The sequence below is a fragment of the Podarcis tiliguerta genome (assembly GCF_965153285.1).
Source record: "Podarcis tiliguerta genome assembly, chromosome: 1".
NCBI lineage: Eukaryota > Metazoa > Chordata > Lepidosauria > Squamata > Lacertidae > Podarcis > Podarcis tiliguerta.
In genome coordinates this window covers 17179909-17196516 of record NC_139534.1, presented here as the reverse complement: position 1 = coordinate 17196516, position 16608 = coordinate 17179909, and the positions used below count along the sequence as shown (strand labels likewise).

The 16608-nt window shown below is 43.3% G+C and overlaps 1 protein-coding gene across 1 annotated transcript in view; it reads left to right on the top strand.

Annotated features, from left to right (window-relative positions):
* The window catches only part of DNAH7 (dynein axonemal heavy chain 7), a 151312-nt gene that overhangs the window by 46484 nt on the left and 88220 nt on the right, over nt 1–16608 (top strand). The window contains exons 19-26 of the mRNA XM_083404258.1: nt 1245–1438; nt 4648–4846; nt 7385–7525; nt 9347–9559; nt 11138–11247; nt 12947–13115; nt 13955–14057; nt 14152–14279. Coding sequence (XP_083260384.1) covers nt 1245–1438; nt 4648–4846; nt 7385–7525; nt 9347–9559; nt 11138–11247; nt 12947–13115; nt 13955–14057; nt 14152–14279 — 1257 coding nt within the window. The remainder of the gene's footprint in view (nt 1–1244; nt 1439–4647; nt 4847–7384; nt 7526–9346; nt 9560–11137; nt 11248–12946; nt 13116–13954; nt 14058–14151; nt 14280–16608) is intronic.

The following is a 16608-nucleotide window of genomic DNA, read 5'->3' as shown; positions in this document are numbered from 1 at the left end:
GGAGGTGTGAAATTCAGAAGCAGTTGAGAAGAGAGAAGAGGAGTTCAGTGATTAATTTTTTTAATAATTATTTTTAAATTTGTGTGTCCTTGCTTCTTAATTTGATCCATTTACATGGTTTTATATGTTTTGTGGTATATTATGCATCATGACATGCCATTATTTTTATTGATTATACTTTAATAATTCTTTATTTTAATTGTTAAGTGTAAATTGTTTAATTATTATTTGCTGACATTTAATTTTACTCCTTACTTATAGTTTCTAAAGGATTATTGAATGCTGCTTTATTTGATATATGTTGATTATTTTAAAGTTATGCTTTTATTGCTTTTTTGTGCTTAGGTGTTAGTTCTGCCTTGTGTATACAGTCATACCTTGGAAATTGAATGGAAACTGTTCCGGAAGTCCGTTCGACTTTAAAAACGTTCGAAAACCAAAGCGTGGCTTCTGATTGGCTGCAGGAAGCTCCTGCAGCCAATTGGAAGCCACAGAAGCTCCGTCGGATGTCCGACTTCCAAAAGAACGTTCGAAAACCGGAACACTCACTTCCGGGTTTTGTTTGTTCTGGAGCTGATTTGTTTGGGAGCCAATGTGTTTGAAATCCAAGGTACGACTGTAGTAGTAACACAGAAAGGCGGTAAACGAACTAAAAGTAAAAAGTGAAATGAAATTAAATGACATGTCACTGCCACAGAAGGATCAAGGGAACTTTCAAAGATGATTCATTATCAAAAATGTACATTATCAAAGATGATTCATTATAAAAAATATACAGAGGAAAATGGAGCCAATTCTTCTCACCTCTGGGCCTTTCACCTTCTAGAGCAGAGATGTAAAAACAGTTCCCTCCATATCTTGTTGGACTACTGCTCCCAGAGTCCCATTCTCTTGGCCACACTTCCCGGGGCTGATGGGAATTGGAGTCCAGCAACACTTAGCGTGTCACAGCTTCGTCGCTCCTTCTTTTCGAGCAACTGAGTCCCTAACACAACAACAACAAAAACCTGGCCTTTAGAATCATAGAATCATAGAGTTGGAAGAGACCACAAGGGCCATCGAGTCCAACCCCCTGCCAAGCAGGAAACACCATCAGAGCACTCCTGACATATGGTTGTCAAGCCTCTGCTTAAAGACCTCCAAAGAAGGACACTCCACCACACTCCTTGGCAGCAAATTCCACTGTTGAACATCTTTAGATTGAGATGGTGCTGATTTTCGTAATCCTTTCTTCCTTTCTTCAGGATAAGCATGTTCTGACGGTAGTGATGATAGACAAGATGCTGGAAAAACTGAAGAAATGCAACGAGTTCCTAGAACTGATTCTGAAGGGGCTGAATGAGTATTTAGAAAAGAAGCGCCTCTTCTTCCCCAGATTCTTCTTCTTGTCCAATGATGAGTTGCTGGAGATTCTCTCAGAGACCAAAGACCCGACACGGTATATAGTATTGGTTGATGCGCAGCCGTAATTCACCTTAACGAAGTTTTCACATGCTATGAGGCAACAATGAACACATAGACACATAGGCACCTGTTCCTTATATATTGAAAACGTTGCCACTCCTACTGTTGTAGCCCTAACTTTATTCTTCACTACTGTATTTTCTGGCGTATAAGACTACTTTTTAACCCAGGAAAATCTTCTCAAAAGTCTGGGGGTCGTCTTATACGCTGGCTACAGCAGCAGCTCCTGCAGCAACCCTCCACCAAAGGTCAAAATGACAGCAAATTAAATCAGAGGACACCAAGCTCTCTAGATGAAGCGGAAATACAGTGGTGCCTCGCAAGACGAAAAGAATCCGTTCCGTGAGTCTCTTCGTCTAGCGGTTTTTTCGTCTTGCGAAGCAAGCCCATTAGCGGATTAGCAGATTAGCGCTATTAGCGGTTTAGCGGCTATTAGCGGCTATTAAAGGCTTAAGGGATTAGCGGATTAGCTGCTAAAAGGCTATTAGCAGCTTAGTGCCTTAGAAAAAGGGGGTGGGGAGCGGAAAAAAACCCCAGGAATCGCAAGACATTTTCGTCTTGCGAAGCAAGCCCATAGAGAAATTCGTCCTGCGAAGCACCTTCAAAACGGAAAACCCTTTCGACTAGCAGGTTTTTCGTCTTGCGAGGCATTCGTCTTGCGGGGCACCACTGTACGCTTGAAAATTGGCCCCAGAAGCCCCCCCCAATCACCAGCAACAGAATGACCCTACCTGCTCCCGGTAGTAGACCACTAGCAAATTCCACGAGAGTGGCTCAACAAAAGCAGTACCCCCCCCCCCCAAAGCAATAACCGAGTGAAGTTCAGTGACGTCCTAGAGACTGAGAAGCGAGCCAAAGAGGAAGCCCTCCGGCTCACTCCTCTGTTTAAACGGACCTGGCCACACGCCCCCCCCCCCCCAGCCACTGGGAAGTGGAGCGGATTTCTGAGCCGGACTGGAGACTGGTTTTTTAAATTTTTATTTGGTGTGCGTTGGAAGAGGGGTAGTGTTATACGGCGAGTATATCCCAAACTGGAAAAGTTGGGGGTCGTCTTATACACCCAGTCGTCTTATACGCCGGAAAATACGGCACTTTGTCTCCTGTGTCCCCTTCACAACGGGGGTAGGAAACCTTTTTCCAACCGAGGGCCACATTCCCTTCTAGGGCAAGCTACTGAGGTCCACATGCCACTGATGAGTCAGGCAAAAGTGGAAAGAGCAACAAATGTACATTTCAGCTTTGTACAATGGGCTACTTTCTCCATAAACTCTCACATCCTTCTCTACCATCCATCCAGGCAAACAAGATACGTGATCTCTTGCAGGGAGGCAAAGTGAGGCAGGGAGCACGGGGTTGATGAGCGGAGCAAGTCCATGGGATTTCTGTAGATTTCTGCACTTTGGATCACGATCTGGATTCGGATCCAGAGTGGGCTGGAATGGGTCCAATCCCAGTTTACAAATGGGATTGTGTGTGTGATCCTGCACTGTCCTAGGCACAAATATAGATGCTCTGCACCCTAGATTTTGCAGATGAGATTCCATGGATTTAGAACTTGGACTCTATGCGTGGAGGTTCTATTGTAAATGTGAAGTTAAACATGCAACCATGAGGGGGGGGGGAGCAGGTATGCTCTAGGATGGATGGGGGGCATCTTAGCCCCCCCCCCCGGAGGGTGGCAGAAGCATCTCTCCAGGTCTTTGTTTGTTTGTTTTTATTGAATTTATATACCACCTTGTATCTGGGGGTCTCAGGGTGGTTCACGGTTCACAGAATAAAATCAAGACATAAAACCACAAAATGCATAATACAGTGGTACCTCGGGTTAAGAACTTAATTCGTTCTGGAGGTCCGTTCTTTACCTGAAACTGTTCTTAACCTGAAGCACCGCTTTAGCTAACGGGGCCTCCTGCTGCTGCTGCGTCGCCAGAGCACAATTTCTGTTCTCATCCTGAAGCAAAGTTCTTAACCCGAGGTACTATTTCTGGATTAATGGAGTCTGTAACCTGAAGCGTCTGTAACCCGAGGTACCATTGTATAGATGGCATTGTTTTGTGGCTGGAATGTAGCTCCTCTCTCTTTTTCTGCTGGCCACGGCCACCTCTTGCACATGGCTATTGGAAGGTTTCAGCACAAAAGGAACGTGATGGCAAAGTTTCTCTGGCCCTACTTGTAGGAAGTGGGCAGCGCTAACAGAAGACTCTTGATCCTTGTACAGGTTGAAAGTCTGTACAAGACTGATGGTGTGAAGCAATCAGGCCTTTGGCACGAATAGCTGTCTGACAAATTGGTCAGAAGGATGGTTATTGATCACAGTGGTAAAACAACATTGGGTGGCTATCTTAATGCTTGCTGGAAACTGTTCCAGATGTATAGAATCATAGAGTTGGAAGAGACCACAACGGCCATCGAGTCCAACCCCCTGCCAAGCAGGAAACACCATCAGAGCACTCCTGACATATGGTTGTCAAGCCTCTGCTTAAAGACCTCCAAAGAAGGAGACTCCACCACACTCCTTGGCAGCAAATTCCACTGTCGAACAGCTCTAACTGTCAGGAAGTTCTTCCTAATGTTTAGGTGGAATCTTCTTTCTTGTAGTTTGGATCCATTGCTCCGTGTCCACTTCTCTGGAGCAGCAGAAAACAACCTTTCTCCCTCCTCTATGTGACATCCTTTTATATATTTGAACATGGCTATCATATCACCCCTTAACCTCCTCTTCTCCAGGCTAAAGTGTACTTACAGAACACTTATGCACAACACCTCTACACACACACACACACCAAAAAATGTTAAATGAAAAATGCACGAAATAATTTTATGTGTTAGGCAGCAAGGTAGATTTTTCGAAGTTACGTACTTTTCCTGGAACATTCTAGCTATTTGCTGGAAATTTTCTAGGACTGTTCCAGTAGATGCTTATTTCCTTGTTCAACATGTTTCGGAGAGAATTTACAGCAAATGGTACAGTATTTAATATGCAGAGTGTATTGTTTGTGAGGCTGATAAATGGGAATGAAAAATGCTCTCTGTGGATAGAAGAAACTGCTCTGACTCATTGTGATAGTGTGAGGCTATTAATCTAAATATACAACACACAAACAACTTGTTTTTTTGAAGGCGTCATAACTTGTTGCCTAATGCACCGTTTGTTTCTTAATCCCCTCTCTCTTATTTCTGCAGGGTGAAGCCTCACTTGAAAAAGTGCTTTGAAGGAATTGCTAGTGTGGAATTTACCGAAGTCTTGGATATCACGCACATGAAAAGCAGCGAAGGAGAAGTCATAGCCCTCATTAACACAATATCAACAGCTAAAGCTAGAGGTCAAGTGGAAAAATGGCTAGTTGAACTGGAAACAGCGATGGTCAACTCCATCCACAAGGTAACATGTAGCACATTTGGGTAAACGCCAAACAAATAGATAAAGCTAAACTACAATAAGGGCAGGGATTAACATTCCAGCTTAACCAAGTGAAGGGAGATGTATAAATTTAATAAATAAAAACAATAAAAGCAAAAAAGGAGTGTTAAGGTAAAGAAGGGAGAAATAAGCCATGGCTGGTGTTTCCCCCCTTTTCCTGGTCCTGACACGCTCCCCACAAGTGGGGCCATGTGATAACTGGTTTTCAATATCATGATACAGTGATACCTTGGGTTAAGAACTTAATTTGTTCTGGAGGTCTGTTCTTAACCTGAAGCACCACTTTAGCTAATGGGGCCTCCGGCTGCCGCCGGAGCACAATTTTTGTTCTCATCCTGAAGCAAAGTTCTTAACCCGAGGTAATATTTCTGGGTTAGCGGAGTCTATAACCTGAAGCGTATGTAACCTGAGGTACCACCGTATATCACCAGCTGAACACTGTGATATACTGATACAGCCTAGTTCTTGAACATTTTGGCTCCCAAACGATCGAAACCTGAAAGTGAGCGTTCTGGTTTCTGAACGTTCTTTTGGAAGCCGAACGTCCGATGGGGCTTCCGCGGCTTCCGATTGGTTGCAGCAGCTTTGGCTTCCGAACATTTTGGAAGTCGAATGGACTTCCAGAACGAATTAAGTTCGAGAACCAAGGTACCACTGTATGTCTTTTGTTTGTCATAGTGTCATAGAATTGTAGAGTTGGAAGGAACCACGAGGCTCATCTAGTCCAACTACCTTTTGCCCAGATGTTTTTCTGGATTCTTAGATCATAAATATTACAGACTGTTAATGGCAGCTGTTAATAGCAGCAGCTGTTTTAAGTTTTTTGAAAATGTGTACATGCATGTGAATTGGACTGCTGCGCTCAGAGAGGGCCTGATCCGCGCTGGAGGCTGTTGGTGTGGTGTAGGACTCAAGGAGCCCCCTATGTTATGCTGGCTCAAGGCCTCTGTGGGCAATCAGGGATCCATAAACAGAGACTTCAGGAGGCCTCTTGGAAGAATTACACAGTGCAAAATTTGCTCTATCCATTAAAGGAGAAGTTGCTCAGTCTGAATCAATGCATCCTGCTAGTACGTGATAATCAGAGCACAAGTGCTGTGGCTCCCCCTGACAAATTTACAGCCCAGGAGTATTTTCCACGAATTGGTTAACAGTGAAGGAAAAAGCAAAACAAAAAGTACAGTGCTAACCAAGTTTTATTGGAGCCGCAGCAATGAAAGTCAATTTCTGTGGGGTTCGCTGACAGCGTGCCAAAGGATGAATACAGCCTGATTAAAAATGGTCAATTGGCAGCTTTCTTTTCTGAATCTGTTTTTGATGAAGCTCACTTCATTTGCTCTCTTGGTCTGTTTTCGGCATCCGTCGTGCCTTCCTTTCCTATTGTAGTTTTTATAAGGCACTTTACTCCAATTCTTGTGGCTCAATGCTTAGACTGAAAAGCGTCGTTGAACGTGCTAATCTTTAAACACGTGGTTGCACTCCTCTTGTGTACAGTCAAGGCAAGAACAGGTTACAAACAATCCTTCCAGTGTACTTAGAGGTGGAAGTTGATTTAGAATCATAGAATCATAGAGTTGGAAGAGACCACAAGGGCCATCGAGTCCAACCCCCTGCCAAGCAGGAAACACCATCAGAGCACTCCTGACATATGGTTGTCAAGCCTCTGCTTAAAGACCTCCAAAGAAGGAGACTCCACCACACTCCTTGGCAGCAAATTCCACTGTCGAACAGCTCTTACTGTCAGGAAGTTCTTCCTAATGTTTAGGTGGAATCTTCTTTCTTGTAGTCTGGATCCATTGCACTGTGTCCGCTTCTCTGGAGCAGCAGAAAACAACCTTTCTCCCTCCTCTATGTGACATCCTTTTATATATTTGTTCCTCTCAGAGTGAAGGGAGAGCAATCAGGTGCTCAGAACCATGGGCAAGCTGCAAAGGGACGCCATGTTTGCATTTTGTAAGATGTTGATCTGGTTCAGATGCTTGCTTGAGCTGAAGGGAGGAATAATAATAATAATAATAATAATAATAATTTATTTATTATTTATACCCCGCCCATTTGGCTGAGTTTCCCCAGCCACTCTGGGCGGCTTCCAATCAAGTGTTAAAAACAACACAGCATTAAATATTAAAAACTTCCCTAAACAGGGCTGCCTTCAGATGTCTTTTAAAAAGAAGATAGCTGCTTATTTCTTTCACATCTGAAGGGAGGGCGTTCCACAGGGCGGGCGCCACTACCGAGAAGGCCCTCTGTCTGGTTCCCTGTAACCTCACTTCTTGCAATGAGGGAACCACCAGAAGGCCCTCGGTGCTGGATCTCAGTGTCCGGGCTGAACGATGGGGGTGATGCAATTTAGGCATTATGGAGTGCCAAGGTAATAACCCTGTGTGGCAGAGATTAGGCTGTGAGAATTTTAGCACTGCTTTCTTCCCTGTAGTTCTAAATCTGGGCTTTCCTTTCATATCCACTTGGTTTTTCTCTGACACATTTCCTTACCTTCAGGTGATTGGTTATGCGATAGAAGCCTACCCAAAATCTCTCCGTATAAACTGGGTAAGGGATTGGCCTGGACAAACAGTTCTGTGTGTATCCCAGACTTTCTGGACCTTGGAGGTCCAAACAGCTATTAAAAATGGCCAGCAGGTAAGCATATATTTTAAACCACATCATCTGGGAAAATGGGGCTCACCAGCCTGAGAAGGTAGCTTGTCTAGGAGAAGGAAAACTCTACTGCCTTGTGGGAAATAGGGATGCAGGAGAAATTTGCTTTGACTCGTTTTTTAATGCAAGCCTACCTAATTCGCACTACCTAGGACAATACAGGAACTGAAAAGCAGCTCTTCACCGAAATCCGAAATCCGCACTTCTCTGAACGTTAGAATGCAGCTCTTCTACCAAATAATGCATACAGAAATGTGTAAATTAGGGGGACACGTTCATAATAATTCAGCAGAGAACATACAAAATGCATTATGTTATGGGAAATTGCTTGCAAAGATGCGTATATCATTAGTCAAAATTGCATCTATAAAATTTATATTAGGAGAAATGTGATTAAAACACCGATGATTTTTTTGTGCAGACAAAAAAGCCAAACAAAATAATAATGTCAAACAAAAATAATAATGTCAAAATGTGGTTTAAAAAAATGGAAAACCAAGAGAAATCCCCAGTGATCAATTTGTCTATTTCAGTACCAACAAAGCTGGCTCTCTTATTCCCAAACTGTTTTTACAGTAGCATGCAGATATGCAGTAATTCATTTATAAAACTGCATCACCCTGAGATTGTGTTATAGATACAAAGCTCTGCCATTATCCTCCCCCCCCCGGAAAATGTTTGAACCTGAGGGATAATAGAATTGTAGAGTTGGAAGGGACCACAAGGATGATCTAATCCAGCTTCCTAAGTTGTTTTGAAGTTGTTTTATACTTCAAGCCAAGGGGTTGAATCTCAGGGCCTTGAATGGAGTTCTCTTAATGCAAAGGGGGCACTCCGGCACCTGGAAAACAGAAGAGAGTGTGTGATTTTCTCCCTTGCGCACCCTGCAAATAATAACTACTACTACTACTACTACTTTATTACTTATATTGCACCCATCTGGCCAGGCCTCCCCACCCACTTTAGGCAGCTCCCAACAGAATATTAAAAACACGATAGAACATCAAACATTAAAAACTTCCCTAAACAGGGCTGCCTGGAAAGTCAGTTGTTTATTTCCTTGACATCTGATGGGAGGGTGTTCCACAGGGTGGGCGCCACCACCGAGAAGGCCCTCTGTCTGGTTCCCTGTAACCTCACTTCTTGCAGTGAGGGAACCAACAGAAGGCCCTTGGAGCTGAATGATGGGGTTGGAAGTACTCCTTCAGGTATACCAGACTGAGGCCGTTTAGAGCTTTAAAGGTCAGCAGCAAGACTTTGAATTGTGCTTGGAAATGTCCTGGGAACCAATGTAGGTCTTTCAGGACCAGTGTTATATAGCCCCGGCGTACACTCCCAGTCACCAGTCTAGATGCCGCATCCTGGATTAATTGCAGTTTCTGGGTCACCTTCAAAGGTAGCCCCACGTAGAGCGCATTGTAGTAGTTCAAGTGGGAGATAACTAGACCATGCACCACTCTGACGAGACAGTCCACGGGTTTTCCGGACATGAACTTATGAAAACCCAGAAGCCAGTTTTAAAAGAAGCAGTATTGGGGGTGAGGGAGCTCTGTACATTTCTGCTGATATGATGATGTTTAAGCATGTACCGTACTTTTCCATCTATAAGACGCCCCCATGTATAAGACGACCCCTATTTGTTTGAGCCCAAAATGAAGAACTAAACATTTTAAACATTCCGTATAAGACGACCCCCAATTATAAACCTAAAAAAAAAAATGGGGGAAAACATAGTCTTATACACAGAAAAATATGGTAATTTGTTTGCGTCTGATCCCTTCCACCTCCCCAAACCTCTCTCAGGCACTTGAAAAGTACCTGGAACAGTGCAACGGGCAGATTGATGGCATTGTCACACTGGTGCGAGGAACGTTATCAAAGCAGAATCGAGTAACTCTCGGAGCACTTGTCGTGCTCGATGTTCATGCTCGGGATGTTCTAGCAAGTCTAGTAAGCAAACATGTCAATGACGAGACCGACTTCGAATGGCTGAGCCAGCTTAGGTACTACTGGGAGGTAAGTGAAGCCCTTAAATCACGTTAGGAGATGATTTCTGTTTGCAGTTTCCCTGTTTGGGCTAACTTGCTGACACAGAGTGATTAATGCACGAATACGAGAATTTTTTTGCTGGCGATAAAAGATATCTCTCGCCTGCCATCCTATAGACTGAGAGTTAAGAGGTCTAATACGTATACATATGTGGTTTGTAATTAAAATTATTTTCCCCAATCACCTTGCACACCTTTTGAATTTGCATTAGGTGCACATATAAAACTTATTCAGTCAAAGGCCACATTGTTTTAGAAGTACAGATTTTATATTACAGTGGTGCCCCGCAAGACGAATGCCTCGCAAGACGGAAAACCCGCTAGACGAAAGGGTTTTCTGTTTTGGAGGTGCTTCACAGGACGAATTTGCTATGGGCTTGCTTTGCAAGACGAAAATGTCTTGCGATTCCTGGGTGGTTTTTTTTCGCTCCCCACCCCCTTTTTCTAAGGCACTAAGCTGCTAATAGCCTTTTAGCAGCTAATCCGCTAATCCCTTAAGCCTTTAATAGCCGCTAATAGCCGCTAAACCGCTAATAGCGCTAATCCGCTAATCCACTAATGGGCTTGCTTCGCAAGACGAAAAAACCGCTAGACGAAGAGACTCACGGAACGGATTCTTTTCGTCTTGCGAGGCACCACTGTACTATTTTTGAAAGGGGAATAAAAAGGAGTAGCGTATATACTTTTGAACTGAGTGGCCTTAATCTGATTTTGTCAGAATCATAGTGTTTTGAGCCTGCATTAATTTCCTCAGCCAAGGGCCAAGCAGATTTGAACTGGCTAAAAGCTACTGGGATACTGCCAGGGAGACAAAGTCCATCTCGACTCCACGTCGTCTCCGGACGTCCATTGATCTCCCGTAGACACGCAGTATCAGCAATTAGCGACACGAGCTCCAGAAATAGCTTCCCACATTCCAGAGCCGAGCACGCTTTATCAGCAGATATGCACACAGCGAAAGATGCACCCAGGAGAGCATTATTTAGAAGTTTATTCAGCGTTGATCAGAACAAAGAAAAACATGACTGCCTGCTTCAGAGTCTCCGGCAGAGAGAGAAACGAAAGCAAAGACACAACAGAAACATCCTGTGAAACAGGAAAATACGCAGGCTGTGACACAAACATCCTGCTCCCTTTTAAGGTGGAACGGAAATATCCTAACATATATACTTTTGAACTGAGTGGCCTTAATCTGTTTTTGTCAGAATCGTAGTGTTTTGAGCCTGCATTAATTTCCTCAGCCAAGGGCCAAGCAGATTTGAACTGGCTAAAAGCTAGCAGGACACTTACATAAGATATCCCATTTATTAGCACATGGTGCCCTATAACTTGCGACTATCTTACTATAGTGATCAATCGCATTGGGTGGAATGCAATGTCCCGCTTTCCCTCTGTACAACCTGCTAGATCGAGCGATTCCCCCAATCTCCCCCCTCGTGAGCTACATTGGAGCCAATGAACTAGAAAGAAACTGTGGTCTGTATGTGATTTCTTCACCGCCCCCCTGCTTATTCCATGCATTTCATGGTTGTTGTTTTCCGCATAGGAGGGGCATCTACAAACAAAGATGATCAATGCCGGTTTGCGGTATGGATACGAATATCTCGGCAATACCCCTAGGCTGGTTATTACCCCATTAACAGATAGATGCTACAGGTAAAAAACAGTTTGGGTAATATTTATTTATTCACTTACGTTTATTAATCTGCCATTTTTCAGCCCTGGGCAGTTGAGAACAAAAATGCCAACATATAGGTGAAACTCGGAAAATTAGAATATCGTGGAAAAGTTCATTTATTTCAGTAATTCAACTTAAAAGGTGAAACTAATATATAAGATAGACTCATGACATGCAAAGCGAGATATCTCAAGCCTTTGTTTGTTATCATTGTGATGTTCATGGTGCACAGCTGATGAAAACCCCAAATTAACAATCTCAGAAAATTAGAATATTAAATGAAATCAGCAAAACAAGTACTGCAAATAGAGCAATATTGGACCTCTGAGAAGTAGAACTATGCACATGTACTCAGTAGTTGGTTTGGGCCCCTTTTGCATCAATTACTGCCTCAATGCGGCTGTAGTAGTGTACGTGGATACGTTTCTATACAGTTTTTGGTAGTTCTGTCCCCAAGTCTTTCGGGGTTTTATATGTCAGTGTAGCCTTCTACACCCAAGCTTGAATTGTGAATGGAAGTGTATAGGCAACCAGTCCGGCTTCTTCCGGATTGGTGTTATATGATGCCAACTGGCTGTGCCACTCAACAGTGAGTCCAGGGTGGCCTCACTCAGAATGCCTTAGAGTAATTCAAACAGGAAGCTTACCAGAGCACAGATCAACATGGCAAAGCTTTCTCTGCACTGGGTCTATTTTGGCAAAATAGACATATATTCTGGCATAAATGTTTAGGACCAAAAACCAAAAATAATGTGTGGTTTTTCAGACCAAAGCTCACAATTTGAAAAAAGGACTTCTACAAAACAAAGAAAAACTTTTATCTAAAATGCACAATCTGTTATTAGATTGGGAAACAAAAGAAGCTTGACAAAGCCTCTTATGACACATTGGGCAATAGATATAGGATCTAACATAGATTTTAATCTTGGGGGGAAACTTTGGAAGAACAACCTGAAGTTTACAGCATGTTGTTCTTTGAAGGGAAAGACCAGAGTCCTTTTTGTTGGGGATAATTCAGATATCAAAAAAGGCTATTAATGTATGCCACGACTGCGGCCTGTGTTTTGTTAGACCCAAAATGGAAAATGAGCGAGGTCCCAATTAAAGAAGAAGGGCAACTTAAAACTGATGGAATATGTGTAGCTTGCCGACCTAACATATAAAATAAGAAAATTGTCCAGTAGCGCCTTAGTTGGTCTCTAAGGTACTACTGGACAAGTTTTGGGGTTTTTTTACTGCATCAAACCAACACGGCTACCTTCCTGAATATAAAATAAGAGAACAAGAAGAACATTTAAAGAAGATTGGAAAATGTTTATTGAGTATATGGAGGGAAACTGTGTACACTTGAAAACGTTGGCAGTGTTAAGATAAATTCAACAGTGCAAACAAGTTTTGATGGATGTAATAATGGAAAACTTAATGGTTTAGTTTATGTAAAATACACAGGGATTTATGATATGCAAACTGAACCATGGAAAGAGAAGAAGGGAAGTCCTTGACATTTTAAGGTTGTTTAATGTCAAATACTAATTCTACAAATTCTAATAGTAAGATAGAAAACGTAATAAAAATTACACACACACACACACACAAAATAAAAACCAGAAATAATGTGACAGACATTTCCGTAACTTGTGCCTTTTTCTTTTTAAATCCTCCTCCCTCTGATTTCAGAACTCTGTTTGGTGCCCTCCACCTTCACCTTGGCGGTGCCCCTGAAGGCCCTGCGGGAACTGGCAAAACCGAGACGACAAAGGACTTGGCAAAGGCTGTCGCCAAGCAATGTGTGGTTTTCAATTGCTCAGATGGACTGGATTACCTCGCTCTGGGGAAATTCTTTAAGGTGCAAATGGATATTGGCAAACATTTAGAATTAAGAACCAAAGCATTTTAATGGCAACGACAGACATGCTCTTGTAGGAAGCATGGGTTCTTTGTATTTGTGTGTTTGTTTTTTTAATAATATTTATTAAAAGTTTTATATTTACAGAAAGAAAGTATGAGAGGGGAAAAAAGAAGCAATAACAAAATTTAACAAACGATACATCAAAAATAGAAAGAAAAAACAGTACATCAAAACAACAAGAAAAAACAAAAACATTTAAAAACACATCCAAATTCCATATCTTTATCTTTCATTTACTTGTTTCCTCGACTTCCTCACACCTCCCTTTTTTGTATTCTAGTTCAAATTAGCTAATTCAGCAAATCCTTTCCCTCTTTCTCAATTTTTTGTTCTATAATTTATCTTAACACAATCGAAACTTTAAATTTTCCACTTTAGCCCATTAACAATCAGTTTTTGCTTAATTCTTTATAACATTTCAGATAAAACCATATAACTTCATTCCAGTATTCTTCTAACATTCATTAATTTTGCAATATTTCTGTAAATATACTTTAATTTTTTTCCAATCTTCTTCCATCGACTCTTCTCCCTGGTCTCAGATTCTGCCAGTCATTTCCGCCATTTCCATATAGTCCATCAGCTTCATCTGCCATTCTTCCCGGGTTGGGTTCTTTGTATTTGTGTTTGAACAAGTTCTAAAGAATCGGACGAGAATGAATGAAACACCTACTGCTTTTTTCCCAAGGGAGTTCCTCATTATTTTAAAGCTGAAAATAGATACGTACTGGACCTGAACCATGAATTTTTCAAATCTATTTTTTGTCCCTCTCTAGGGTTTGCTTTCCTGCGGAGCCTGGGCCTGCTTTGATGAATTCAACAGAATTGACTTGGAAGTACTTTCTGTTGTGGCTCAGCAAATTCTTACTATCCAGAGAGGTACTCTTTTTTTTTGTTTCATTATCTCTGCCGCGTTAAGATAAAACCCATTCCAGCTGCAATTAAAATGATGCCTGTTTCTCTCTGTCCGTAGGCATCAACTCTGGCTGTGACTTGCTGGTGTTTGAAGGCACTGAGCTGAAACTTAACCCCACATGTGCCGTCTTCATAACCATGAATCCCGGCTATGCTGGGCGATCAGAACTCCCAGACAACCTTAAGGTACCCAAGTAGCAGTAGCAAGAGCTCACTAGGTTCCAAGAAAACACCCTTCCAGAATAGACTTGTGGTTTTAATGTATCAGGTACAAAATATATCACATAATTTTGGACGGCCCTCTCTTCGACACTCTTCAGAGAGACCCACTGGCAACTCCTTTGAACCTTAAATTACCTACTTGCAAAGAATTGTAATGCGATATCTGCTGAGGAATGGTATTCCTGAAACTACTGAGATGGTCTCAGTGTATTTATCTGAGATCTTTAAAGTCAAATTTAAAACTACTTAATTTTACTTAATGGTGGCTATTGTGGCTTTTGGGATGCGGGTGGCGCTGTGGGTTAAACCACAGAGCCTAGGACTTGCTGATCAGAAGGTCGGCAGTTCGAATCCCCGTGACGGGGTGAGCTCCCGTTGCTCGGTCCCTGCTCCTGCCAACCTAGCAGTTCAAAAGCACGTCAAAGTGCAAGTAGATCAAGAGGTACCACTCCAGTGGGAAGGTAAACGGTGTTTCTGTGCGCTGCTCTGGTTCGCCAGAAGCAGCTTAGTCATGCTGGCCACATGACCCAGAAGCTGTACACCAGCTCCCTCGGCCAATAAAGCAAGATGAGCACCGCAACCCCAGAGTTGGCCATGACTGGACCTAACGGTCAGGGGTCCCTTTACCTTTACTATTGTGGCTTTTATGTGTTTAGTATGTCTGGATTGGGATGCGGGTGGCGCTGTGGGTTAAACCACAGAGCCTAGGACTTGCCAATCAGAAGGTCAGCGGTTTGAATCTGGACCCTTTACCTTTACCTTTAATGTCTGGATTACCAATATTTTATGGATGGTAGTTAATGATTTTATTGTCTAATTATGTCAATAAAGGCTGAATGAATGAGTCAGCCCCAGCTAACATTGAGGGACAGGCTTCTGTAGGCGCCCCTTTTGCCCTTTTCAAATTGTTTCATGAAAGAGCAATAGAATTGTAGACTTGGAAGGGATCCCGAGGATCATCTTGTCAAACCCACTGCAATGCAGGAATCTCAACGCGCAGTTCCCCATCCAATTTGAAACCATACCAGACCCTGCTTAGCTTTGCAAATGTGCTAGCAGTTTTATTGCTGCGCCACTAGGAGGGAACTCATTCACAATGTGAAGAATAAAAGTGTTATCGCTGAGTGAGCAGAGGGAAGTCAGCTGCAGTGGTGGTGATGAAGCTGTATCCCAGTAAACAGGCGCTGGCCGAAGTTGTACCAGCTAGAGGGAAGGACAGCAGCTGCTATTGTTGCTGCCACGTGGGGGCATCCTCAGAGCTTTGTGTGGTCCCTTTGATCCTTCCTTAGGTTCTTCTACTGGACCTCTAAATGGTTGCTTCCCAACACACAAACCTTCCTCTGTATGCACATGGCTGGAAGAGGCATATTGTTTCAGAGGACTGTGGCCTATGCTGACTGCAGTGCCAGATTTATGTATAAGCTAAACAAGCTATAGTGGGACGTGGGTGGCGCTGTGGGTAAACCCTCAGCGCCTAGGACTTGCCGATCACATGGTTGGCGGTTCGAATCCCCACGGTGGGGTGCGCTCCCGTCGTTCAGTCCCAGCGCATGCCAACCTAGCAGTTCGAAAGCACTCTTAAGTGCAAGTAGATAAATAGGCTTACCAGCGGGAAGGTAAACGGTGTTCCGTGTGCTGCGCTGGCTCGCCAGATGCAGCTTGTCACGCTGGCCACGTGACCCAGAAGTGTCTGCGGACAGCGCTGGCTCCGGGCCTATAGAGTGAGATGAGCGCACAACCCTAGAGTCTGACAAGACAGGCCGGTACGGGCAGGGGTACCTTTACCTTTAAACAAGCTATAGCTTGGGGCCCCACTCTCTTGGGGCCCCCCAAAAAATTAAAGAAAAAAACTGGATGTACATCTCCAAAATATAAATAAAATGGCTTTAGATACCTATTAGGTCAATAAAGGGGCAGCGGGTGGCGCTGTGGTCTAAACCACTGAGCCTCTTGGGCTTGCCGATCAGAAAGTTGCACAACAGGGTGAGCTCCCATTGCTCTGTCCCAGCTCCTGCCAACCTAGCAGTTCGAAAGCACACCAGTGCAAGTAGATAAATAGGTACCGCTCTGGCGGGAAGGTAAACGGCGTTTCTGTGCACTGCTCTGGTTTTGGTGTCCCATTGCGCCAGAAGCGGCTTAGTCATTCTGGCCACATGACCCGGAAAAACTGTCTGTGGACAAACGGTGGCTCCCTCAACCTGTAAAACGAGATCAGCGCCGCAACCCCAGAGTCATCTGCGACTGGACTTAACTGTCAGGGGTCCTTGACCTTTTTAGGTCCATAAATTACCAT